The sequence below is a fragment of the Capra hircus genome, chromosome 8, assembly GCF_001704415.2.
Source record: "Capra hircus breed San Clemente chromosome 8, ASM170441v1, whole genome shotgun sequence".
Taxonomy (NCBI): domain Eukaryota; kingdom Metazoa; phylum Chordata; class Mammalia; order Artiodactyla; family Bovidae; genus Capra; species Capra hircus.
In genome coordinates, this window is record NC_030815.1 from 75995376 (window position 1) to 76022036 (window position 26661).

The 26661-nt window shown below is 41.0% G+C and overlaps 1 protein-coding gene across 2 annotated transcripts in view; it reads right to left on the reverse strand.

The window, feature by feature from the left end:
* The window catches only part of RASEF (RAS and EF-hand domain containing), an 88579-nt gene continuing 69190 nt past the window's right edge, over positions 7273 to 26661 (reverse strand). For both annotated transcript variants that reach the window (XM_018052404.1, XM_013966147.2), the window contains 4 exons: positions 25954 to 26068; positions 21290 to 21409; positions 18055 to 18131; positions 7273 to 10576 (listed from right to left, as the gene is read on the reverse strand). In XM_018052404.1, the coding sequence (XP_017907893.1) occupies positions 10471 to 10576; positions 18055 to 18131; positions 21290 to 21409; positions 25954 to 26068 (418 nt within the window). In that variant the 3' untranslated portion in view covers positions 7273 to 10470. The remainder of the gene's footprint in view (positions 10577 to 18054; positions 18132 to 21289; positions 21410 to 25953; positions 26069 to 26661) is intronic.

Genomic DNA, 26661 nt, shown 5'->3' on the forward strand with positions numbered 1-26661 from the left:
TTAATACACGTACCATCAGTTCTTATAATTTAATGTGCCAATAAAGCAGCATCAATACCTGATAGCTCAGTTGGTAAAGAATCTGCCTGCAACGCAGGAGACCTTGGTTCGATTCCTGGGTTGGGAAGATCTGTTGGAAGGGATGGGCTACCCACTCCAGTATTCTTGGGCTTCCCTGGTGGCTCAGCTGGTAAAGAATCTGCCTGCAATGTGGGAGACCTGGGTTCAATCCCTGTGTTGGGAAGATCCCCTGGAGAAGGGAAAGGCCGCCCACTCCAGTATTCTGGCCTGGAGAATTCCATCTACCGTATAGTCTATGGGGTCACAAAGAGTTGGGCACAGCTGAGCAACTTTCATTTTGGTAATGTCAAATATCACAACATTTTTATTTAAAAAACTATTTCTTTGAACTTGTTTCATTCTTTTCATTCTTTTTTTTTTTTTTTTGGCCATGTCATGAGGCTTGTGGGATTTTAGTTCCCTGACCAGGGATTGAACCCAGGCCCTAGCACAGAGTTCTAATCACTGGACAGCCAGGGAATTCCCCACAACATTTTAAATATCTTGGGAATAATCTTTCAATATCATTGGCTTCCTTAATAATCTTATCTGTTTTATTTTATGCACTTAAAAACATTATGCCAAGGGGATCCTGAGCTTCAGTGGAGTCTGTGACATAAAAAAACCCTTGAGACCTTGATCCAGAGGAATATGAAGTCATGAGGCTGCTGAAGTGTGCACTGAGGGTGGGGAAATCTTTACCCCTACTCAGTAAATTCTAAAGGGCTGTAGGAGACAGAAGTCATCCAGCATGTCAGGTACACAGGTAACCTGCTCATCACATGCTGTCTGACCAGGCGCTGTGATGGGCATTGGGATAGAAATCATAGGGGGAGAGGCCCTAGCTCAGATCCCAGGGCTGGGCATAGCTGCTGGGAGTCTCTGAATTGAGACTTACAGGACAGAGAGGAGGTGGGCAGGCTGATGCCGAGAACAGACAGAGTGGTGTTCCATGCAGAAAGTGGAGTTGAGTAAAGGGCTGGAGGAGAGAGAACAAGGCTTGACAGGAACAAAGTTTTCCTGTGCCTGATTGGGGGCTTTGGGGTGGAGAAAGGTGGGGAGGAGGCAAAATGTGGATCTTCTTTGTTTATGAAGTTTGTTGTCAACCCCTACCAGAATATAGTCTGCTTAAGATCTGTCTTACTGTGCCCCTCCCCCCCACCCCCCCCCCCCCCGCCCCGGGTCTAGAATTGCACCCATGACACAGTCAGGCTCAGTAAAAACAACTGAATTAGTGAGAGGACAACTAGAAGCCAGATCACAGAGGGCCTGAGAGGTCGTGTTAAGAAATTTTTAGATTTCATCTAAGAGTAAATATATTTGTTTCTGAAATGACTGATCAAGAATAGATTTGTGACGAATTAAAGAGCATTAATTTGACTCCTAAAACTACACTGGAACTCATAAAACTCCCTTTGAAGAGATGTTTATCCAGCTCTTGAGTTCTACCCTGCTTTACATCAATGGGAAGATGTACCAGAAAACTGAAATTGAAAATTTTTCAGAAAGTCAAAATCCTAAAGACAGTCAAGGACTCTATAAAAATGTATGCCAAATGCCAAGAAATGTGGTTCCTGAACTGTCAGCCTGAGAGGTCACAAGTTAAAGGTCCTTAGAACTAAATTCCCACTCTATGGACATTTAAGAAATATAAATTCTCAAATAAACCTGATAAACAAATGCAGATGAAAAGTTAGAACGGGATAGTTATTCCTAAGTTTGGCACTTAAAAATTTATCTTACTCCATGGATCGGAAGAATCAATATAGTGAAAATGAGTATACTACCCAAAGCAATTTACAAATTTAATGCAATCCCTGTCAAGCTACCAGCCACATTTTTCACAGAACTAGAACAAATAATTTCAAGATTTGTATGGAAACACAAAAAACCTCGAATAGCCAAAGCAATCTTGAGAAAGAAGAATGGAACTGGAGGAATCAACTTGCCTGACTTCAGGCTCTACTACAAAGCCACAGTCATCAAGACAGTATGGTACTGGCACAAAGACAGACATATAGATCAATGGAACAAAATAGAAAGCCCAGAGATAAATCCACACACATATGGACACCTTATCTTTGACAAAGGAGGCAAGAATATACAATGGAGTAAAGACAATCTCTTTAACAAGTGGTGCTGGGAAAACTGGTCACCCACTTGTAAAAGAATGAAACTAGATCACTTTCTAACACCGCACACAAAAATAAACTCAAAATGGATTAAAGATCTAAATGTAAGATCAGAAACTATAAAACTCCTAGAGGAAAACATAGGCAAAACACTCTCAGACATAAATCACAGCAGGATCCTCTATGATCCACCTCCCAGAATTCTGGAAATAAAAGCAAAAATAAACAAATGGGATCTAATTAAAATTAAAAGCTTCTGTACAACAAAGGAAAATATAAGCAAGGTGAAAAGACAGCCTTCAGAATGGGAGAAAATAATAGCAAATGAAGCAACTGACAAACAACTAATCTCAAAAATATACAAGCAACTTCTGCAGCTCAATTCCAGAAAAATAAACGACCCAATCAAAAAATGGGCCAAAGAACTAAATAGACATTTCTCCAAAGAAGACATACGGATGGCTAACAAACACATGAAAAGATGCTCAACATCACTCATTATTAGAGAAATGCAAATCAAAACCACAATGAGGTACCACTTCACACCAGTCAGAATGGCTGCGATCCAAAAATCTGCAAGCAATAAATGCTGGAGAGGGTGTGGAGAAAAGGGAACCCTCCTACACTGTTGGTGGGAATGCAAACTAGTACAGCCACTATGGAGAACAGTGTGGAGATTCCTTAAAAAATTGCAAATAGAACTACCTTATGACCCAGCAATCCCACTTCTGGGCATACACACCGAGGAAACCAGAATTGAAAGAGACACATGTACCCCAATGTTCATCGCAGCACTGTTTATAATAGCCAGGACATGGAAACAACCTAGATGTCCATCAGCAGATGAATGGATAAGAAAGCTGTGGTACATATACACAATGGAGTATTACTCAGCCGTTAAAAAGAATTCATTTGAATCAGTTCTGATGAGATGGATGAAACTGGAGCCAATTATACAGAGTGAAGTAAGCCAGAAAGAAAAACACCAATACAGTATACTAACACATATATATGGAATTTAGGAAGATGGCAATGACGACCCTGTATGCAAGACAGGAAAAAAGACACAGATGTGTATAACGGACTTTTGGACTCAGAGGGAGAGGGAGAGGGTGGGATGATTTGGGAGAATGGGAATTCTAACATGTATACTGTCATGTAAGAATTGAATCGCCAGTCCATGTCTGACGTAGGGTGCAGCTTGCTTGGGGCAGGTGCATGGGGATGACCCAGAGAGATGTTGTGGGGAGGGAGGTGGGAGGGGGGTTCATGTTTGGGAACGCATGTAAGAATTAAAGATTTTAAAATTAAAAAAAAAAATTATCTTACTCCATATTTTCAAGTTGAAGCAAGGATTTGTGCCTATTTCCTATTTTCAGCTATGAAAACATCTTACTGTCTAGATCTGGAAAGAAAAGATATTATATTAAGGCTTGCAAAATATGCTTTGTTGGCGATTCATTCCTATCCTGTGGACTTTCGGATATATACGCTGGAAATCCTTGTCAAGAGGCAGCACAGTATATAAACATAAAGGTTGGTTTCTATTTAAATAATCCCAGTACCGACCATCATTTTTACTGTCATATAGATATGAAATCCCAGTTGGAGCTCTTCTTCCTTTTAACTACTTCATCCAGTCACCCCTTAATAAATGGAGGGTCTGCACTTACAAGGATTCCATTCTAGTTTTCAGGCCCTCATTTTTTCTCTCAAAAGATTTACTTCTCTTTTATGGTTCTGGTTCAAGATGAAAGTAGAAAGACATACACTCATCTTCTGTGAGAGCAACCAAAATCACAACTAGCTGTTGAACAACTATCAATAGGAAGTCACTGCTGCTGCTAAATCACTTCAGTCATGTCTGACTCTGTGTGACCCCATAGACGGCAGCCCACCAGGCTCCCCCATCCCTGGGATTCTCCAGGCAAGAACACTGGAATGGGTTGCCATTTCCCTCTCCAATGTGTGAAAGTAAAAAGTGAAAGTGAAGTCGCTCAGTTGTGTCCAACTCTCAGCTACCCCATGGACTGCAGCCTACCAGGCTCCTCCATCCATGGGATTTTCCAGGCAAGAGTACTAGAGTAGGGTGCCACTGCCTTCTCCATAGGAAGACACTGGAATCCACCAAAAAAACAAAAACAAAAACAAAAAAACACCACATCTAAAGACAAAGAAGCGGTAATAAGATGATGGAGGGGTGCAACCAAATAAAATCAAATCCCATACCTGGCAGGTGGGCAACCCGCAAACTGGAGAACAATAATAGCAAAGAAGTTCTCCCACTGTTGTGAAGGTTCTGAGCCCCGTGTCAGGCTTCCCAGCTTGGGAATCTGGCAAAGAGACTGGGAATCCCTAGGGAATCTAACCTTGAGGGCCAGTGGGATTTGATTATAGGACTTCCACAGGACTGGGTAACACAGAGACTCCAGTCTTGGAGGGTACAAACAAAATCTTGTCCACACCAAGACCCAGGGGAAAGAAGCACTGACCCCACAGGAGACTGAGCCAGACCTGCCTGCTGGAGTTGGAGGGTCTCCTGTGGAGGTGTGGGTCAGCAGTGGCTCACCTTGGGGACAGGGGCACTGGTAGCAGCAGTCCTGGAAGGTGCCCCTTGGCATGAGGTCATCAATAAGCCTATCATAGAGCCCACAGATGCTAGGGCTGGGTCGCCTCAGGCTAAACAACTAACAAGGAGAGAGTGCAACCCATCAGCAGATAATTGGGTTAAAGCTTTACTGAGCATGGCCCTGCCTACTAGAGCAAGACCCAGTACTCACCTCCAGTCCCTCCCATCAGGAAGCTTACACAAGCTTCTTAGCCTCATCCACCAAAGGGCAGACAGAAGAAGCGGCTAGAACCAAAACCACATTAAAGAAAGTTAATCAGGAAGAAAAAGCAGAAGGTTATGTCCTAGATGAAGCGACAAGAAAAACAACTAAATGAAGTGGAGACAGGCAAGCTTCCAGAAAAAGAATTCAGAATGATGATAGTGAAGCTGATCCAGGATCTTGGAAACAGAATGGAGAAGATGCAAGAAATGTTTACCAAAGACCTAGAAGAACTAAAGAACAAGGAGAGATGAAATGAATATACTAGAAGTAATCAATAGCACAATAACTGAGGCAGAATGGATAAATGACCTGGAGGACAAAATGGTGGAAATCACTGCGACAGAAGAGACTATAAAAAAAAGAATGAAATAAAACGAAGACTGTTTAAGACCCCTCTGTGACATTAAACTCACCAACATTAGCATTATAGAGGGTCCCAGAAGGAGAAAAAAGGACCTGAGAAAATATTTGAAGAGATAATAGCTGAAAATCCTAATATGGGAAATAGTCAACCAAGTCCATGTTGCTCTCTCCAAGCACAGAGAGTCCCAGGCAAGTTAAACCCTAAGAGGAACATGCTGAGATACACAGTGATCAAAAGGACAAAAATTAATCTACACCACCTTTATGGCAGAAAGCTAAGAGGAACTAAAGAGCCTCCTGATGAAGTGAAAGAGGAGAGTGAAAAAGCTGGCTTAAAACTCAACATTCAAAAAACTAAGATCATGGCATCTGGTCCCATCACTTTATGGCAACAGATGGGGAAACAATGGAAACAGTGACAGACTTAATTTTCTTGGGCTCCAAAATCACCACAGCCATGAAATTAAAAGATGCTTGCTCCTTGGAAGAAAAGCTATGACAAACCTAGATAGCGTATTAAAAAACACAGACATCACTTTGCCAACAGAGGTCCATCTAGTTAAAGCTATAGTTTTTCCAGTAGTCATGTATGGATGTGAGAGTTGGACCATAAAGAAGGCTGAGCACCTAAGAATTGATGCTTTTGCTGTGGTGTTGGAGAAGACTCCTGAGAGTTCTTTGGACTGCAAGGAGATCAAACCAGTCAATCCTAAAGGAAACCAACCCTGAATATTCACTGGAAGGACTGATGCTGAAGCTAAAGCTCCAATACTTTGGCCATCTGATGCGAAGAGCCGACTCACTGGAAAAGACCCTGATGTTGGTAAAAATTGAAGGCAGAAGGGGACGACAGAGGATGAGATGGTTGGACGACACCACTGAATGGACATGAGTTTCAGCAAGCTCCGGGAGACTGTGAAGGACAGGGAAGCCTGAGGTGCTGCAGTCCATGGGGTCACAAAGAGTTGGACATGACTGAGCGATTGAACTAAACTGATCAAAGTGCCAGGTACTGTTCTCAGCACTTTCCTTACATACACTTATTTAGTCCTCATAACCACTCCATGAAAAAGGTACTGTTATCATCTCTGTTTTACCAGTGAAGAAGCTGGGGTTACACAAAGGTTAAATAAGCTCCTTATTCACAGTTACTGACTAGAAGGTTCATGAGGCAAGGTTCAAACCCAAGCCGGCTGGCTACAGAGCTCAGACCTGTGGCCACTACAATGTACTGCCTGTTATTCTGTTGTGTGTGTATGTCTCTGTGTATGTGTGTCTGCAGAAACTCTGCAAAGCCTGCCTTATTTAAACAGTTTTCTTTGATCACCCATTCGAGCACTGTGTATAGCAGAGGGGAGGCAGCAGCAAACAACAGGGATAAAGCTCAAAGAATACGTCTAGTTAAACAAGTATGAGGTCAGTAAGGATGCTGACCAGTTAGAAAGGGTACTAAACAAGTGAGAGCAGGCAGCCGGATCCAAACCAGGATGAGCAGGGAAACTTCCTGAAGGAAGTGATGTTTAGAAGGAGAAGCAGGAGTTAGCTAGGCAGAGTGTTGTTGGCGGGTGTACAGAGGGGTGTCAGAGAAGGGGCTAACCCAAGGTCATGAGAATGGCCAGAGTATGTCCTGCCAGTTTTCTACTAAAGCCTCACTACTCCTGGATATCACACCCCAAAGCTAGTCAACCTGTAGCCTCGCTGGTCGAGAGGACGAGATGTGCCACGGTACCACACACCACCCTTTTCTTCCCCAGCTAGCTGCCCGGGCCAGGGTTTTAGAGGCGCAGTTTCATGTAGGCACATCCTAGAACTAAAATCAATTCAGCAATGCCTGCAGCAAAGCTGGAGGAAATACAAGAAGACCAAAGCAAGTGTTTTTTTTTAACTGAATTTATGATGCAGAAAACATAATGTATTCTTTAGACATTTGTACTACCATAAATTACACATTATAGGATAATTATTAGTGGTTTGAAGAGAAACAGTATAAATGAAATACAGCCAATATTATGAAAATGTAAACCATGTAAATCAAAATAATAAAATAATTATTTCATTACTTAGAGGTCTTCTTAATATATATGTATGAAATTTCTTACACATACATATAATAAAAGCCCACAAAAACCATGACTCTGAAGCTAATCACTGTACAAATATGAAAATAAATCTTTAAGCTCAATTTTATCTTCAGCAAGAGGGTTGTGTGGTTTGGGCCTTATGCAAATCACATTTAGTATTAAATAATCAGATGTCACATATGTCATATAAAGCAGCAAGTAGAAAAAAATAAATTATGAAAATGCACGAGGCTAAAAGTTAACAGGGAAAAATGTCTCTATAACCAGTATTCTTTTCATGTCGAAACTAAAATAATACCCAGTGTGTCAGGATACATAAAAAAGAGTGTAGTATAATTGTGATTTTAAAATCTCTACAAGGAGTAATTGAGACAAGATGAGTAGAGTAACAAATTAAGTTCAAGATAAAAACACTAGCTGTTTTTGTTATTACCAAAAAACCCCTCTAAATTTGGGAACAGCTTCATAAAATCAAATGTTGGTAATAAACGCAGTTTCCTAGCAGGGCAGTGAAAGAGCTAGCAGTAGCTTTTCTTTAAATAGGATAGCTAACCACAGCTGTAAGTCTAAGTTGAAAGTTGTAAGTCTAATTTGAATTTTGTTGCAAAAATATTTATCCACATTAAGATAGTTAAGGATGTTTGCTTCATTTATCATAGGCACCTATGTAATCTAATCAGTTTGGGTTACTGCCCATATAGTCCAGAAGCAAAGACCAAGATAATACTTCTGTATCAAAGGTATATACTATTATATACATACTGTAAGACAAATATAGACACTGGGGAGAAAATAAATAAAGACAACACAGTAACATGTATACTAACACAGTTTTGTGTAACTGCACCAAACTCCTAAACTTGAATACCATATATCAACACACAGGTCTGTTAGGTCTGTTCTAACCTGGGCTCCACAGATGCCACCGAGGCAAACAGCAGTGGTAAAATTTTCATCGCACCATGGCACAAAAATAACCATCCCTCCCTGAATCAGTTTGACAGTTCCCCACCAGCAAGGTATTTCTTTTTAGCAAAAAATGTAAACTTTTTTTTTTCCCCTCTGGGACCAAAAAACAGGAAACAGGAATCCATGGTAGAGTTGTTGAAGACAGAACCAACTTCCCAGTGAAAAAGAACAAAACTGAACTAGATCTCACCAGTGGAGAGAAGGCACACTTTGAAACGCTAAATGGATGTTGTGGCTATTTATAAGCTGTGTTAACATACTACCCAATTTTCATTAAAAAAAAACACACCAAAAACCTTGGAGAATTTAAGGTCTGATCATAAAAATTATAAGTAGAGTTGTTTTAATTCTAAAAGAGGGATGTTTTTAGCTCACATAGTACAATAAATAAGACCTATTATTTTTTTCAGCAGGCTACTTGGGGCCTGGACCTATGAATCACATTAAGTTCAAGTCTCTGGTTGGGAATAACTTAGTTGGTTCTGGCCACTGAAAATTGAAACCAAAGACCACGCCTCGCTGACCCACCCTGGGGTCAGGTATTGACTCCTTTGGCTCTTGGAGACATTTCAGTGGGGAAGTCTGGGAGGCAGCACAGCTTCTTAGGAGAGCAAGACCCCTGAGGCTATTGGTGAGGATGAGTCCCGAGTCACCTCAGACAAAGGACTGACTCACCTGTACCCTAACCACAATTCCTCTTCAAAGATGATTTTTCAAAACTACACATAACATTTATTTCACTGTTCATTATTTAAGGATGTGAATGCTGGCAGCCAAGGTGTTAGGGCATCTGTTATAGAAAAGAGATTATGCTCTTAAGCCATGGGGAGGTTTGAATTTGCATATTTTCATTTGCCAAAATGATAAATTAAACTAGTACATTTTAAAAAATATATATATACACCTATATAGTTCACATACCATAACATTCACCATTTAAAGTATACAATTTAGTGGATTTTAGTATATTTACAAAGTTGTGCAACATTAGCACAATATAATTCCAGAACATTCTCTTCATCCCCAAAGAAACTATATATACCCATTAGTAGTCACTCTCAATTACTCCCTTTCACCAGCACCTGCAGTCTCTTGCTGGTTTTTTTTTTTTTTTTTTTTTTTAAAGTGAAGTAGGACAACTTTCCTGGGCATTGTGTTTTCAGTAGCATGTGGCTTTATATTTTTCATTAGAATTTTAGCAGTGAATTCAAACCATGGTCTTTATAAGTATTTTGAGATTATAAAATACCCTCTTTAATATACAAACTATTTTTGTTCCCCAAATGTTTTCTTTATATATAAGACAATAGATTTTTCTGTCTCCACTGGAGCATAAAACATTACCTTTCTTTTTTCTCAATTAAATTCTGTTCTTGTACAAGAAGTGAGAAAAACTGATACTTAAATATTTAAAAAGATGAACGACCAGAGTCCTTATAAACCGTGGGCCATCACACTCTCCTCCTCACTCCTTAAAGAGCTTCAGAGCTGAGAGAGCTGAGGCCTGAAAGGCCAAGCTGCTTGTTTACAGCTGAGGAAATGGATCTAATGTGGGTTGGTGACAGGTTCAAGACCAGAAGGCTAGTTTACAGCAAAGGTAGGAAGGTAACCCCTTTTTACTAGTTTTCTATTGGGTTGACCAAAAAGTTTTAGTTTGGGGTTTCCTATAAAATGGAGAAAAACCTGAACGAACTTTGTGGCCAACCCAATAGTACTGAATATTGGAAGTAAATGTCATCTACCACATGAATCTAATTATGTCAGTGAATTTCTTTTATAGCTTTGATATGAGCATAAAAAGACTTTCTAAAGATAAGGCAGGCATATTTAACCAGGGGGCCCAAATCACTCATTGAAACAGCAAAAAAGAGCCGAGGTTCTGGAGGGACTGAGAACACAGTTCAGATTTCCCACACTGTAACTCTCCACGCAAGTGTCTGCAGGGTGTACCACTTCATGGAAGAAGCAAATAAGTCATGTACACTCAGTACTCTGGGAACGAAGGCTTCGTGGGCAGAGGAGGGTTTGGAGTTAACCATTGCAACAGTTCTTCATCTGGGTTGACTTTTTGGAACTAGTGCCACTCAGATTGGTAATGGATTTGCTGTCATCCTCATCAGTTCTTTTTTTCACTTCCCTGGAGAGAGAGAGAGGACATACAGACAGGGAAGATTACTGAGGTATAAAATAGAACCATAAACAACTCGGTAGAAATAAAATTGCACTGCTAAGCACTTGCTGTGTGCCATCCAGACAGGGTGCCAAATGCTTTGTAGGTGTTGACATTTAATCCTCACAGGTATGATTTTACTGTGTCCCATTTTATATGTGAGAAAATGAAGGCAAACAGAAAATGTTAAGAAATTTCCCTTAGGTCACATAGCTGAAGAAGTGGCAGAACTTGGATTGCAACCATGCAGGTGAGCTCCAGCCATCTGCATTCTGAACAGTAGGCTACACACTCATGCATGTACACAGAAACACATACCCAGGTGCATACACACGTGCACACAGACTACTGTTGCTCGCTCCTGTGGTTATGCATGGTATATAGTCTGCCACACGCACAGCTCATTCCTTAGGACTCGGGAACCTAGTTTCCACTCCCAGCTAATGCTTAACATTAACAAAAGCAATGATGGCTTTATAACCATTTTGAAATAATACTTGATCATGGAGATAACAGCAGATGGTTAAAATCCAAAAAATCCTTTTGTCTCTTCCTAAATTTTTTTTAGAATTAACAGAGGCACTTTTAGAATTAACAGAGGAACATTTCATGCAAAGATGGGCTCGATAAAGGACAGAAATGGTATGGACCCAACAGAAGCAGAAGATATTAAGAAGAGGTGGCAAGAATACACAGAAGAACTGTACAAAAAAGATCTTCATGACCAAAATAATCATGATGGTGTGATCACTCACCTAGAGCCAGACATCCTAGAATGTGAAGTCAAGTGGGCCTTAGAAAGCATCACTATGAACAAAGCTAGTGGAGGTGATGGAATTTCAGTTGAGCTATTTCAAATCCTGAAAGATGATGCTGTGAAAGTGCTGCACTCAACATACCAGCAAATTTGGAAAACTCTGCAGTGGCCACAGGACTGGAAAGGGTCAGTTTTCATTCCAATCCCAAAGAAAGGCAATGCCAAAGAAGGCTCAAACTACTGCACAATTGCACTTATCTCACACACTAGTAAAGTAATGCTCAAAATTCTCCAAGCCAGGCTTCAGCAATACATGAACCGTGAACTTTCCGATGTTCAAGCTGGTTTTAGAAAAGGCAGAGGAACCAGAGGTAAAATTGCCAACATCTTCTGGATCATGGAAAAAGCAAGAGAGTTCCAGAAAAACATCTATTTCTGTTTTATTGACTATGCCAAAGCCTTTGACTGTGTGGATCACAAGAAACTGTGGAAAATTCTGAAAGAGATGGGAATACCAGACCACCTGACCTGCCTCTTGAGAAATCTGTATGCAGGTCAGGAAGCAGCAGTTAGAACTGGACATGGAACAATAGACTGGTTCCAAATAGGAAAAAGAGTACGTCAAGGCTATATATTGTCACCCTGCTTATTTAACTTATATGCAGAGTACATCATGAGAAACGCTGGGCTGGAAGAAACACAAGCTGGAATCAAGACTGCCAGGAGAAATATCAATAACCTCAGATATGCAGATGACACTACTCTTATGGCAGAAAGTGAAGAGGAACTAAAAAGCCTCTTGATGAAAGTGAAAGAGAAGAGAGAAAAAGTTGGCTTAAAGCTCAACATTCAGAAAACGAAGATCATGGCATCTGGTCCTATCACTTCATGGCAAACAGATGCGGAAACAGTGGAAACAGTGTCAGACTTTATTTTTCAGGGCTCCAAAATCACTGCAGATGGTGACTGCAGCCATGAAATTAAAAGACGCTTACTCCTCGGAAGGAAAGTTATGACCAACCTAGATAGCATATTCAATAGCAGAGACATTACTTTGCCAACAAAGGTCCATCTAGTCAAGGCTATGGTTTTTCCAGTAGTTATGTATGGATGTGAGAGTTGGACTGTGAAGAAAGCTGAGCACCAAAGAATTGATGGCTTTGGAACTATGGTGTTAGAGAAGACTCTTGAGTCCCTTGGACTGCAAGGAGATCCAACCAGTCCATTCTGAAGGAGATCAGTCCTGGGTGTTCATTGGAAGGATTGATGGTAAAGCTGAAACTCCAATACTTTGCCCACCTCATGCGAAGAGTTGACTTATTGGAGAAGACTTTGATGCTGGGAGGGATTGGGGGCAGGAGAAGAAGGGGACGACAGAGGATGAGAGGGCTGGATGGTATCACCGACTCGATGGACATGAGTTTGAGTGAACTCCGGGAGTTGGTGATAGACAGGGAGGCCTGGTGTGCTGCAATTCATGGGGTCGCAAAGAGTCAGACACAGCTGAGCAACTGAACTGAACTGAATTGAACTGAGGCAACACTGCACCAAAGATCTCCATGATCCTGTGAAGTCTCCATGGCCCCTAAGAAAGTCTCCTACCCCTGGGGATGCTTGTGTAATACACACATTCTGAAGTCCCACCTTAGACAAGCTGAATGAAAATGTCATGTGGTGTGGAGTGTGTGACAGCTTGTCCCCAAGATAGCCACAGAGAATTCCACCTTCCCTGTCAGTGTCTGCCATTCCCCCACTAGTGGTGAATGAAGCTTGTGCTGCTCCCCCGTGGTCAGGACCAGCTCTGTAACTGCTTAGTCCAATGGAATGGCGAGGAAATGGTGTGCTGGCACTTCCACATGAGGCATTAATAAGGCCTGATCATTTTGAGCTGCCATGTAAGATGCCGAGGGCTCCTCACTGGATAGAGAACAGCAGAGAGGTCCTGGGGGCTGAGATGCCACAGGAAGGAGCACCTTGGCAACACACAGCAGACCCAGCCGTGACTGTAAATGCATGAAACATCTGAGGGAGAGCAGTCAAGGCCCCTCCAGTGAGATCCAGTCTCTCCTGGTAATTTCAGAAAATAAAAGTTGGTAGTGTTCCCGGGGGACTGCATTTTGTGTGCTTTGTTCCCAGATCCTGGGAACTGGCATGTTCCCAGCACAGCAGTGCTATTTAATAGAATGTAATTCGTATATGTGATTAAAAAGTTTTTAGCAGCCACGGTAAAAAGTGTAAAGAGAAATAGGTGAAATTAATTTCATTAATATATTTTAATCAACTTGGTATTACAACAATACTATCACTTCAGCATGTTACCAATAAAAATAGTCATGAGGTATTTTACAATTTTTATACTGACTTCAAAACCCAGTATTTATTTAATACACCTAGCACATCTAGGCTTGGATAACCACACTTCCAGTGGATAGTGGCCACTAAACTGGTCAGCACAGCCCCAGAAGGAGCTGATGTGCTAACCTTTGAAAACCACCGCACCTGAGTAGGAAAGAAATGGGAAACTAGTTCTTGCTGAAGACCAGTTAATAAATGCTACGCTACACATTTTCACTTAAGTCCTTATTACAACACACACACTGTGATATGACAGGTGAGCATCACTGTCTTCACAGATGAGGAAACAAAGACTCAGGAAAAGAAGGAGGATACACAGTTCAACCTGTAACACCCTGTAAGACCTGGTTCAGATTTATGACCTCCTGAACTATATTTGTATTGCTTAAGCCACTAGGTTAGTAGGAATTTGTTACAGTGACAACAGAAAACTAATACAGCTTCCAAATGCAAAAGCTTGACCACTGGGTCATTCAACAAGTGTCCGACTTATGCCAGGCTCTGGGATCCTCAACTAGTGAGCTCTGAGAGAGAGCCAGGTATCTTCTAAATAAATCGTTACCAGGTCCTGAAAGCTGCTAACACACAAGCACAGCGGAGCCAACCTACTGGCAGGATAGGAATTCATTTAAAGAGGAAGGGAGGTTCCAGGTTCGGGGAACAGCTTACAAAGAGACAAAGAGGAATAAAAGAACCTGGCCATGACTGGAGGCAAAGTTTGCTGTGTCTAGAGATTATCATTCATTTGGGAAGCAAGAAGAGATGCAAACAGAAAGGTAGCTGAGATCTGGCTCTGGGGGACTGTTAGCCACTTGCTAAAAGAGACTGGATTCTTTGCTGTAGGTTGGACACCAATGTGGGGTGCAAGCAGGAAAGTATTAGTTGGATTTTTATTTACAAAGATCACCCTGATTAGAGAAAGAATATGGACAGATTGAAGAAAAAGTGCAGAGAGGTCACTGAATCATTAGGGCCTCAGAACCCACTAGAGGCAGATGATGAAGAAACAGGAATGAGTCAAGACTGACTCTAGGTTACTATTTGTTTTTTAATTATTATAATGTTAATAGTTTCTTGAAAAGGGGAGTATAGAGTGAAGAACTATTTTATAGAAAACACATTAGGATTTAGCTATGTTGGGTCAGTCAGACCTATGGAATTTCCATTTGTTGGTGGGTGGGAACATGGAATTTTAAAAAAGATGGGAGTCAATGTTCATCGCAGCACTGTTTATAATAGCCAGGACATGGAAACAACCTAGATGTCCATCAGCAGATGAATGGATAAGAAAGCTGTGGTACATATACACAATGGAGTATTACTCAGCCGTTAAAAAGAATACATTTGAATCAGTTCTGATGAGATGGATGAAACTGGAGCCGATTATACAGAGTGAAGAAAGCCAGAAAGAAAAACACCAATACAGTATACTAACACATATACATGGAATTTAGAAAGATGGCAATGACGACCCTGTATGCAAGACAGGAAAAAAGACACAGATGTGTATAACGGACTTTTGGACTCAGAGGGAGAGGGAGAGGGTGGGATGATTTGGGAGAATGGCATTCTAACATGTATAATATCATGTAAGAATTGAATTGCCAGTCTATGTCTGACGCAGGATATAGCATGCTTGGGGCTGGTGCATGGGGATGACCCAGAGAGATGTTATGGGGAGGGAGGTGGGAGGGGGGTTCATGTTTGGGAACGCATGTAAGAATTAAAGATTTTAAAATTAAAAAAAAAACAAACTAAAAAAAAATAAAAAAGATGGGAGTTAAAAAAATGGGAGTTAAAAATATAGAAATTGGAAGTCACTGTCTAGACACAGTTTTAGGAACCATGGGGATGGAAGACATTAGGCAGAGAAAGTAAGAGCAAGAGAGTGCAAAATAGAATCCTGAAATTGCCAGCATTTAAAAGGCAAATCAGAGATTCAAAGTAGTACAAAGTCCTAATTTTGCCACTTAGTAGCTGTGTCACTTTGAGCAAGCAGATAAAACTTTCTAATCCTCAGTTTTCTTATCTGTACAATAGGTACAGTAAACACAGTATCTTCACAAGACAACTCACATCTCTCTCTTCTGGGAGGTCCAACAGGCCCCTATCAGCTATGTATCATATGGCTGCTTGGTCATATTTTTCTTTTTTTTTCTCTAATTTTAAATTGCACAGCCTATCTTACATACCCTGATATCTCTACAAGGCCTTCATGCTGAGCACTCATAATAATGCAGACATTACTGAACCTTGAAAGCAAATATTAAGGGAGAAAAACAGGCTGTATTTTTCACTTGGCCTTCCGTTTCCTTAAATCTACTCAAAATGCAGGCACTCCCACTTTAAGGGAATCAGGAAAATATAATTCCAAACATCTAAAACAGGTTTAAGGTTGGGAAAACTAAACCACTTCACCCCAAACTGCCATATGCTTAACAGCATTTTAAATGAATCAGTCTTATGGACAGATTTACACCCAGTGGGTTCAGCAACGGTGCTGAACTAATATATCAGCCTGAGCTTTTTATGTTTTTCTCAAATTTCAGGCCACTGACCAATTTGATGCCTGTTGTACTTGAATCTATTGCAAAATGTTTAAAGCCTGTGGCTCTACTGGTGGCAGACTGATGTACTGATGGACAGTAGATGGAATGAACGTCCTGTCAGCCCTACAGGGAAACTGAATTTCTAGGAATGACTTTTCCTGGGATTGAGAGGTTTTTCAAGAAAAGGCAAAGGAATCCAGGTTGTTAACCAAACACTTATGGCCTCCCTTTAAAAACAAACACTGTTTCAGACAGTGCAAATCCATAAACTTTTCTAGTTCAGGTTTTAAGACATGACATGGTATGAAATGGAATGATGGGAACTATCTTATGAGATCAAGTCAAGAATTTAATGTTTTGCATTATACACACTATTTTGAAGGCTGTAAAACTTTTTAAAGTAATCTTACTGGTGGAAACGAAACCATTTTCATTTAAGACTTGGTACTTTGACAAACAATCAGATGACATGGTATAAAGCAAATTAAAGGCTCTACAGATTTGCTTTATTTATAATTTTCCTATTTAACATATTGTTAACATAAGTAACCTAGAGGTCTCAACAACAATTTAAAAAGCTCTCTGATGAGTGATTCACAAGAAGTGACCTTGTTATCAAAATGCTTCTGCACATAGCTGTTTTAAGTAAAGCTACATTGTAAACAGGGTGGCTGCTGGGCTGACTCAACACACTTATCTATGGACTCATAGGCTGTCAGGACTGGAAAGCCTTATGGATCATTTTCTTTAGCCCCTTCCCTCATTTTACAGATTAGAAATGTCGGACTTAGTCAAGACTCCACAGCTGTTCGGGGCAGATTTAAGATTGGACTTTGAGCCTCCTGACACTACACTCCTCCAGCGTGCTGGGCAGAAGCCCTCAGCCACGCAGAGCGCCTTAGCTGCAGCTTCCTTTCCTGCTCAGCTGGGGCAGCAATGTAGCACCTCCTACCTGAGGTGAAGGTAGTGCTGAGCCCTTTGTTCTACTGAAGTTAAGATTCTTATAAAAACCAGAATTTCACAAATGATCAGAAAAAGAACTACATGCCTAAAGTGGTTTTGCTTTGTCAGCAATTAAAGTTCATTGGCTGGATTTTGATAATGCACTTTTTTATTTTTCTTTTTTCTTTTTTTTTATATTTAAACTGTTAGAGCAGTAGAGAATTATCTTTTCACTTGTGGCAGAAAACTAGCAGAAGAAATAAGTCTAACAGAAAACGTTGTTATTTCCTAAGAATACTGCAAAGATTGAAATACAGTTAAATCCGAGTTCCTCAATGATGCAGTTTTCATTCTAATCCACATCCCAGAATGTTATTTATTATTAATACCATTGTCTAAGCTTAAAAATTACCTGGGTAAGAATGTAAACAAAATGTTTCCAACTGGCATGATATACAATTTGCTTTGTGAAATATTTTTCCTTTACCTTGGAAAATGTCATAATAGTTATATTCATAATGGTCTCTTGTGTTTAAAATCTGGTTCCTGGAAATGATTCATACATGTCAACTGTTAGCTTTGTGGTGACATTTTGCAGAAATGTCAATGACATCTCAGGTGCACCTGCTTTTGTTTGGCAGTAGAAGTATTTTCCCAATGTTCACAGGGAACAAGCAGCATTACCAGTTTTTGTCAAAAACGGTTTCTCCAGCCACTACTGAAAGACAAGACAGTGTTCCCCAATACAGATTCACTTTATGATCAATATATTTGACACATACAGCAGCTAAGTGAAAATTCAATCCTACATTCAGTTTTCCAAATATAAGGCAAAACTTTACCGAGCAAGATGGAGAACAGCTTCCACTATATTTGAACCATCTTTGGCGCTTGTTTCACAAAATAATGCCCCATAGGTCTGTAAAAAAAAAAAAAAAAAAAAAAAAAATATATATATATATATATATATATATGTATATACAATTAGATGAAGGCTTTGATTAGGTTTCCTGGAATGTTCACTTTTAAAATCAATAAAATAAAAATATTCCCCTGTTGAGTATGCTAAAAATAAGTTAAGTAATTGGATTCAAAGTTTTAAGACTTAAAAAAAAACACACACATATGAGCCTAGTTATTCCAGTAACAGTTCCTAGTCGAAAGAATTTTTAAAAAAAACTTTTTATTTTTTATTAGGGTATATCCAGTTAACAAATAATGTTGTGATAGTTTCAAGTGAATAACAAAGGGACTCAGCCATACATATACATGCATCCACTCTCCCTCAAATCCCTGTCTCATCCAGGCTGCCACATAACACTGAGCAGAGTTTCATGTGCTATACAGTAGGTTCTTGCTGGTTATCCCTTTTAAATATAGCAGTGTGTACATGTCCATCCCAAACTCCCTAACTATCCCTTTCCCCCAACCTTCCCTGTGGCAACCATAGGTTCCTTCTCAAAGTTTGTGAGTCTGTTTTTGACTTTTAACTAAGTTCATTTGTATAATTTCTTTTTAGATTCCACATATAAGGGATATCATATAATTTTTCTCCTCTGTCTGACTTACTTCACTCAGTATGATGCTCTCTTGGTCCATCCATGTTGCAGCAAATGGTATTATTTCATTGTTTTTAATGGCTGAATAATATTCCACCCAGTCAGAGAATTTTTATTTTGCATCCCCCCCAAAAAAACCCATCCCACTATACAAAATTTCATAGTTTAAGGTTCTTATATCCAAGAGTCACACATGCCACCAAATGTTCTCTATCAAATAACTTGAGAGAGACAAAAATGATAGCTTAAGCTAACCACATAGGAATTAAATGTCCATCAGAAGTATGTCTCCTTTAGGCCAGCAGCTAACACACCCCTCTTCACCCTATCGTCCTTTTCTATTGACATTCAGCAGCCTTTGTGTTGCTAAAACCAAAGGACATTTTCTAGTCCTCTATTATTTAACCTCCCAGTGGTTATACATACAGTCATTGATTGTTATCACTCTTCTGCTTCAGACCTTCTGATGTTCCCCATCCCTTACAAGCAATATTGAAATGCCTACCTGGCTGACAAGGCCTAGGTATGCTTGTATGGGGCCCCAGCCAACCTCTCAGTTCTACCAATGGCCACTCTCCCTCACAACGCTCAAGTTACCCTGGCCATCCCTCTATTTCTCCAATGCTCCAAGTTTTCTCCCACCTTAGGACCTTTGCAGGCTTCCCTTGTAGCTCAGTGGGTAAAGAATCTGACTGCAATGTGGGACACCTGGGTTTGCTACCTGGGTCAGGAAGATCCCCTGGAGAAGGGAAGGCTACCCACTCCAGTATTCTGGTCTGGAGAATTCCATGGACTGTACAGTCCATGGGGTCGCAAAGAGTCGGACACAACTGAGCGTTCATTTTCAGGACCTTTGCACCTGTTGTTACCACTACCTAGGTTATCCTATATCCTTAGTAACCCCCTTCACCAGGCTGACTTTTAGCTACCTTTTCGATTTTTAGGTAATCCTTCCTTGAAGTTGAGATTAAGTGTTTCCTAACTCTGAAAAAGTCAGCATTAGGAATTCCTATTACAAAACCTCTTGACATGTATTTTTCCAGCATGGCACTTGCCACAATTGTAATTGATGAAGTGTGTCTTTGTCTAACAAGCTGGAAACAACTCCTTTCGGAAAGGAGGACTGTGTGTGCTGTGGGGCCAGGTGTGGTTTACCTGGTTCCTGTGTGGGACTGGGAGAGGATGTGATAGATACTCTGGAACAGGGAGAAAGAAACAACCAAACAATGGGGAAAGATTACTGTGAAACTTTTACTCATGACCCCCTCAATCCACAGAAATGCTAGAATAATTCCCCAAATGAATCTTATTTCTAGTAGAAATGGGTAGTGCTGCTGCTGAATTTCATAGTCAGGATGTTATCGGGTGAAATAGAGATGGCCTTTGAGGATGCAGGAGGGTGGCGGACATGAGATGCATAATAAGTAAGCAAACCTTGGGGCATCAATAAGAAATTTTGGAGAAGGAATAAAGTTGGCATGCGGCCAGGAGTGATGGCTCTCTAGGGGGATGAGTGGATTACATAGGTTTAATGTCTGTCTCCCCTAGACAGTAAACTATGTGAGGGCAAGGATGGTCTCTTTTGTTCTCTACCCTTTGCTCAGCTCACAATCAAGTACTTTTCACTTGGTAAATACAATTAAATATGTGTTGAATGGATCTTGTCTGTATTTCATTGTCTAGTTTTAATGTTTATCATATTTGGCTCACAGTTATACCATTTAAAATAAGAAACAATTCCAACTTAAAATAGGGAAATTGAAACTTCTTTTAAAATATCACTTGTTTATATTATAGAGCAGTCTTTTCATTGATGATGACAGACAATAATGATAGCTATGTCAAATGAGACTGTTATGGTAAGAACTTATGTGACCCAAGGGCCATCTGATTCCTTGTTTGGGTAGGACAAGTCCTAAGAGGGCCACGAAGCATTCTGACACAATGACAGTGATAAGAGAATAAGCACTGCCCACAACAGTAATCTGAACAGAAATGAGGCCCATTCCTTATACAAATGCACAACCAAGAATAATTTTATACTATTCCAACTGAGTACAAATCTTAGAAAAAAGAACATGTCTACCAATTCTCTTCACCCTGTCACCCAGGTGACACGCTGCATCATCTGCTGCTCCTTGGCACAGTGACCCTGTGGAACCAAAGTCAACTTTTCCAAACAGGACACCCATTCTTATTCCTTCACCTGGATCCCAGGACTAGAGGAGGATTCCAGGAACTGGGCAAGAGTGAGGAAGAAGACAGGAGAATTTTGCCTCCTCTTTGTCACTGATACTCAGCGGGGAAAATGATCACATGATTGTTTTACCCCCACAGGGGATTTAATTCTTGTTGTTAATTATTTACGTTCATGGGGTGGATAGGGGGCACTGGGAATTCTGTCTGTGTAAGGACAGAAGACCCATCAGACAGAGTGGAGGTTTGTCAAACACCCCTTTCAGCACACATAGAGAAAAGTGAAAGACCCCTTCTAGTTTGGACCCACTCTTACTCTTACCATGGCCAGTTTTTCTCCAAAGTACCCTGGGACACATTTTTGTCCCTCTGCTTCAGCAGCGTCACGAAGATCAGCCTTGTTTCCCACCAACATGATAGGAATGCTCTCATGGGCTGCATCCTACCATGAAGAAAAGAAAAAATGGTGCACACATGAAACACTGGACAAGGTATGAGGATGATGACAGCAACAGCTACCTTTCTGAGTGCCCTTTGTATGCCACATGGTGTACAGACAATATCTTTAAACTCCAAAACATCCCTAAAAGGAGACAGACTTTTCCCCATTTCCAGACCAGAACACTGAAATTCAGAGAGGTCAAATAAGATTTCGTAAGGGTGAGGGCCGAGGTCCAAATGACTCCATCATCCTTGCCACTACAGAAACCGATACAAACTCAAGACGCATCACCTAGAGTTACATTTAGCTGTAGTGCTCGCATAATTTGCTATAATTTTCACTCCAAACAGAGGTGATAACAAGCCGGCTTCATTACCCCAGGTACAAAACACACAAATATTTCCTCAGCTATGAGGGGACAAAAAAGGAGTCTGAAAGTTCCACACTCACTGCTATCTGGCTTACGACAACAGCAAAATACAAAGGCCCTAAAGATCAACATATTTCTTGTGAGGAGTTGATAAGCAATCATTCAAAGCACCAGGTTCTCAGGATAATGCTCCCCAATTAGCATGAGCACGTCGTGGCCTTCACAGAGGAGCTGGCTGGCTGACTGGAAGATGTGAGAGGCAGAAGTAAGTTTGAGACTCCACCCCTCCCACCACCTGGCTGCTCACTGGCTGTGACTGCGTGAAGTCCAGCAAGTCTCTTCCTGTTTCTGACTCCATTTCCCTGTCTGAAATGAAGGGGTCAGTAAGGCCCCCTCAGCAGGCTATGATGAGAACTGAAGACTACGTGACTAGAGAAACAGCCTTTTGGCTCTTAAACAAGCGAAGCAGCAGTGCTGACTGACACGTGGGGAAATGATTTTCTGCAGCGCCTAAACACAGCCGGCTGCTCACCCACTTTGGTGCCACACCTGATACAGCATCAAAAATGAGCCCTGAAACTAAAATTATACTTCCTTTCTCTTCTGACCATTTTCCTCCAATAGAATGCATCAGAGTGAAGTAAAAGCAAAGGGGAGAAGGAAATGAAAAGCCCTCCCCCAGACTAGACACCCCACCCATTAATGTGTTAAGTAATTGCATTCTGTGGGGAACTGCTCAGGATCGTATGGAAGCCATTAGTCAAATATTCACTTAAGCCAGCCAAGACTTCTCAAAGCCACATGGGTAAGTAACGGCACCTCCTTCAAGTCTTGACTCAAATATGACCTCCTAGTCTGACCAGCCTGACTGCACCACCTGCAGCGCTCCGCCTCACCATAAGGCCGGTTATCCTGGCCTTGTTTTGCTGCTACATCTAGCACTTCCTATCATTCATTTTATTTATTTATGTTGGTTGCCTTTTCAATAACCTCAGATATGCAGATGACACCACCCTTATGGCAGAAAGTGAACAGAAACTAAAAAGCCTCTTGATGAAAGTGAAAGTGGAGAGTGAAAAAGTTGGCTTAAAGCTCAACATTCGGAAAACAAAGATCATGGCATCCGGTCCCATCACTTCATGGGAAATAGATGGGGAAACAGTGGAAACAGTGTCAGACTTTATTTTTTGGGGCTCCAAAATCACCGCAGATGGTGACTGCAGCCATGAAATTAAAAGATGCTTATTCCTTGGAAGAAAAGTTATGATCAACCTAGATAGTATATTCAAAAGCAGAGACATTACTTTGCCGACTAAGGTCCGTCTAGTCAAGGCTATGGTTTTTCCTGTGGTCGTGTATGGATATGAGAGTTGGACTGTGAAGAAGGCTGAGTGCCAAAGAATTGATGCTTTTGAACTGTGATGTTGGAGAAGACTCTTGAGAGTCCCTTGGACTGCAAGGAGATCCAACTAATCCATTCTGAAGGAGATCAACCCTGGGATTTCTTTGGAAGGAATGATGCTAAAGCTAAAACTCCAGTACTTTGGCCACCTCATGCGAAGAGTTGACTCATTGGAAAAGACTTTGATGCTGGGAGGGATTGGGGGCAGGAGGAGAAGGGGACGACAGAGGATGAGATGGCTGGATGGCATCACTGACTCAATGGACATGAGTCTGAGTGAACTCTGGGAGTTGGTGATGGACAGGGAGGCCTGGAGTGCTGCGATTCATGGGGTTGCAAAGAGTCGGACATGACTAAGCGACTGAATTGAACTGAACTGAACTAGAATACAAACTCCAAAGGGTAGGGCCTTTTTAATGGATATACTGGCAATACATGCACAAAACAGGGATGCCCAAAATATTTTTGAATGTGTAGAAGTTGGAAAGAGATTTCATGTCTTAAGTGTCTCCATTCAACTTTTACCCAAATATCCAATCAACAAATTATTAATAACAGGTAAATGGCCATAATTTTAAGATTTTCTAACCTAGTGGTTTTCAGGTGAAATATATTAATTATTAATTGAGAGGATCCATTCACCACTGACACTCCACTGCTTCCCAATCCTTTCACGCATCTGAACTATCTCACTGTTAGTTTTGACCCATATTATAGTGGCCATATAAACTGTCCCAACAGAATTTCCCCAAATGAGAAAAGGTGAGCCATGGTGAAGACCCACTGAGATAAGTCAAAGTCAAGAGATGGCATCTCATTTTTTCTCCAGTAACAAATTCAATATTTCATCTTGAATACAATTTTCTCTCTTTTCCGACCCTATGAAAGGTAACACCAATAGCTAAATGAATCACTTACGGCAAGTAGGTGCTTACTTACCTAGCAAATTATGGCAGTAGGGCACCTGGCATAGGCCGTAACGTCACATAGGGCTTTTTCAACCCTATGGCTGACCCTGCCTTCTGTGCCTCCTTGTCTTGAGTATAATCCAAAGTCTTAAAAGGGAGATCACGTCCAAAAGTTTCAACAATAAACAGTTTTGCTATAGACCTTAAATATCTGTGCGTGAGTTAGTTGGGATTATCCATTCTTCTCTCGTTGGTCTCCCCAGAGCTTCCTCTGTCCCCTTGAGTAGATGCCTCTCCTCTAGGCACTAACTACCTTGGAGATACTTTCTTGATATTGGAGGAGTTTTTCTTAGCCTGCTGCTCATTCTGGAGCTTCATCAAAAGAACAACCAGTGTTGAATCAGGAGGTCGAATATTCCCTTCCACTCCAGCCTCCAAATGACTACAAGCCAGTCATGCACTTTCTATGCCTCGGGTTTCTCATAAAAAGTGAGGACAACAAGACATTTCCTTCCTTTCTCAGATATGTTACAGAGGTGAATATAACATGTAGAAAATTTTGTGAAATAAAAATACTACATATTCAGTCATGATTTTTCAGTTGAGCAAAATGCATATTTATCATTGAGTCTTATTGCCATTTTTCAGCCAGTCATTTGTTATATCTTTAGTTAGAAAGAGAACATATATTTTAGTTAGAAAGAGAACATATTTTACAGGGTATGAAACAGGCCCAACTAAAGAATCTAGAGGCTGACTTGAGATCAGACAGCAATCAGTTCTCTGTTCAGCCACCACTGCACTTAATGCCTGTTAAAAATGATAGATCACAGACATACTTGAAAAATTATATTAGCCACTAGGTTTTTTTTTTTTTTCCCAGAGACTACACTGAATCATGGCTTGAACTGTAGGTTTTTTGGTGATTAATGGTGATTAATAATGTTGGCAGAACATTAACTTTGGTCAAAATAGTTTCCTACTTTAAAAAATTATTGACCATGAAACGAAGGATATGAAAGCTCCTCAGATGAAAGACACCATCTCATTTGAGCAAAAGAAAGCATAGATAGTAACCACACATTTAAAATACCAACTAGTATGTTAGTAGTACGTTGGGTATGTAAAGACCCAAATCTCTATCGGAAGAAGGCTGAGAACACGGTTCCTATAGAATTTGGACTGGGTGGTGCCAGGTGGTGATGGTATTTCACTTATACTTCTAGCACACGTGTTGGTGTGCTTTCACCTATACATCTAGCACACGTGGAAGCCCCTATTACACCTCCAGTCACACTACACACCCAGCTCCATCACCCTCTTGTTTGTGAGAACTGCTTTTCCTTGGGTTGTCTGGATTTTCACTTGCTGCCAATCGGGTTCTGATCATATTAAAACCCAGGACTTCCCCCTCTCCCACCACCACTCAGAAGCTCACTTTATTAGTGTCCCTGGTTTCCCTGGTAGCTCAGAGGTTAAAGCATCTGCCTGGAATGCAGGAGACCCGGGTTCGATCCCTGAGTCGGGAAGATCCCCTGGAGAAGGAAATGGCAATCCACTCCAGTACTCTTGCCTGGAGAATCCCATGGAGGGAGGAGCCTGGTAGGCTACAGTCGATGGGGTCGCAAAGAGTCGGACACGACTGAGAGACTTCACTTTGGTTCTATGGGAACTGGCCCGCTACTAAGGAGGAGACCAGTGCTGCTAAGTACTATTAGGAACCCTGCCTCCCATATCCAGTTCTTTCTGAGAGCCTAGATCAATGGTTTCTGAGTTCATTTTTACAAAGGAGAAACAGCATTTCCTGAGATCAAGCCTATAACTCTCCCATGTAATTTTTTTGTTGTGTGTTTTGATTTCTTACCTCAATCATATCTACCCATTCTCGTACATTAAGAAAGCTTTTCTCACACGTAACATCATACAGCAGCAAAACACCATCTGCTCTTCTGAAGTAAGACTTGGCAATGCTTCTGAATCTGGAGAAAAGCATGAGGGTAACAGTTCTAATCAGTCAGTCAGTTTGGTGTTGCCTCATTCTTCATCTCTTTTATGCTCACTTTCCCCCCACCCCTCATCTTTAAAGCAAGCCTTGGGACTTCCCTGCTGGTCCAGTGGTTAAGAATCTGCTTTGCAATGTAGGGGGCGCAGGTTCGGTCCCTAGTCAGGGAACTAAGATCCCACATGCGTCAGAGTAACTAAGCCTAAGCAAAACTGCTAACCCCTTGTGCCACAACTAGAGTGTCTGTGTGCTGCAATGAAAGATCCTGCATGACAACTAAAACCCGATGCAGCAAATAAATAAATAAATAAAAATATTAAAAAGAAAAATCTAAAGGCAACGTAATTCTGTGAAATGGTCATCCCAGAGGCCTAGAATGACCTAGTGAAAGGTAACAGGAGAAGAATCTGCACTAGTGATTTAGAAAAGTCAATCATTTCCTCCACCAAACAATCTCAAGAAAGTCTACAAAGCCCAGTGCATAGTCAGGACAAAGTTGAGAGCATAACTTCTAAAACTGTCAGCCCCAGAAACAAGCTACTGGAACCCAACACAGAGAAATATGGAAGG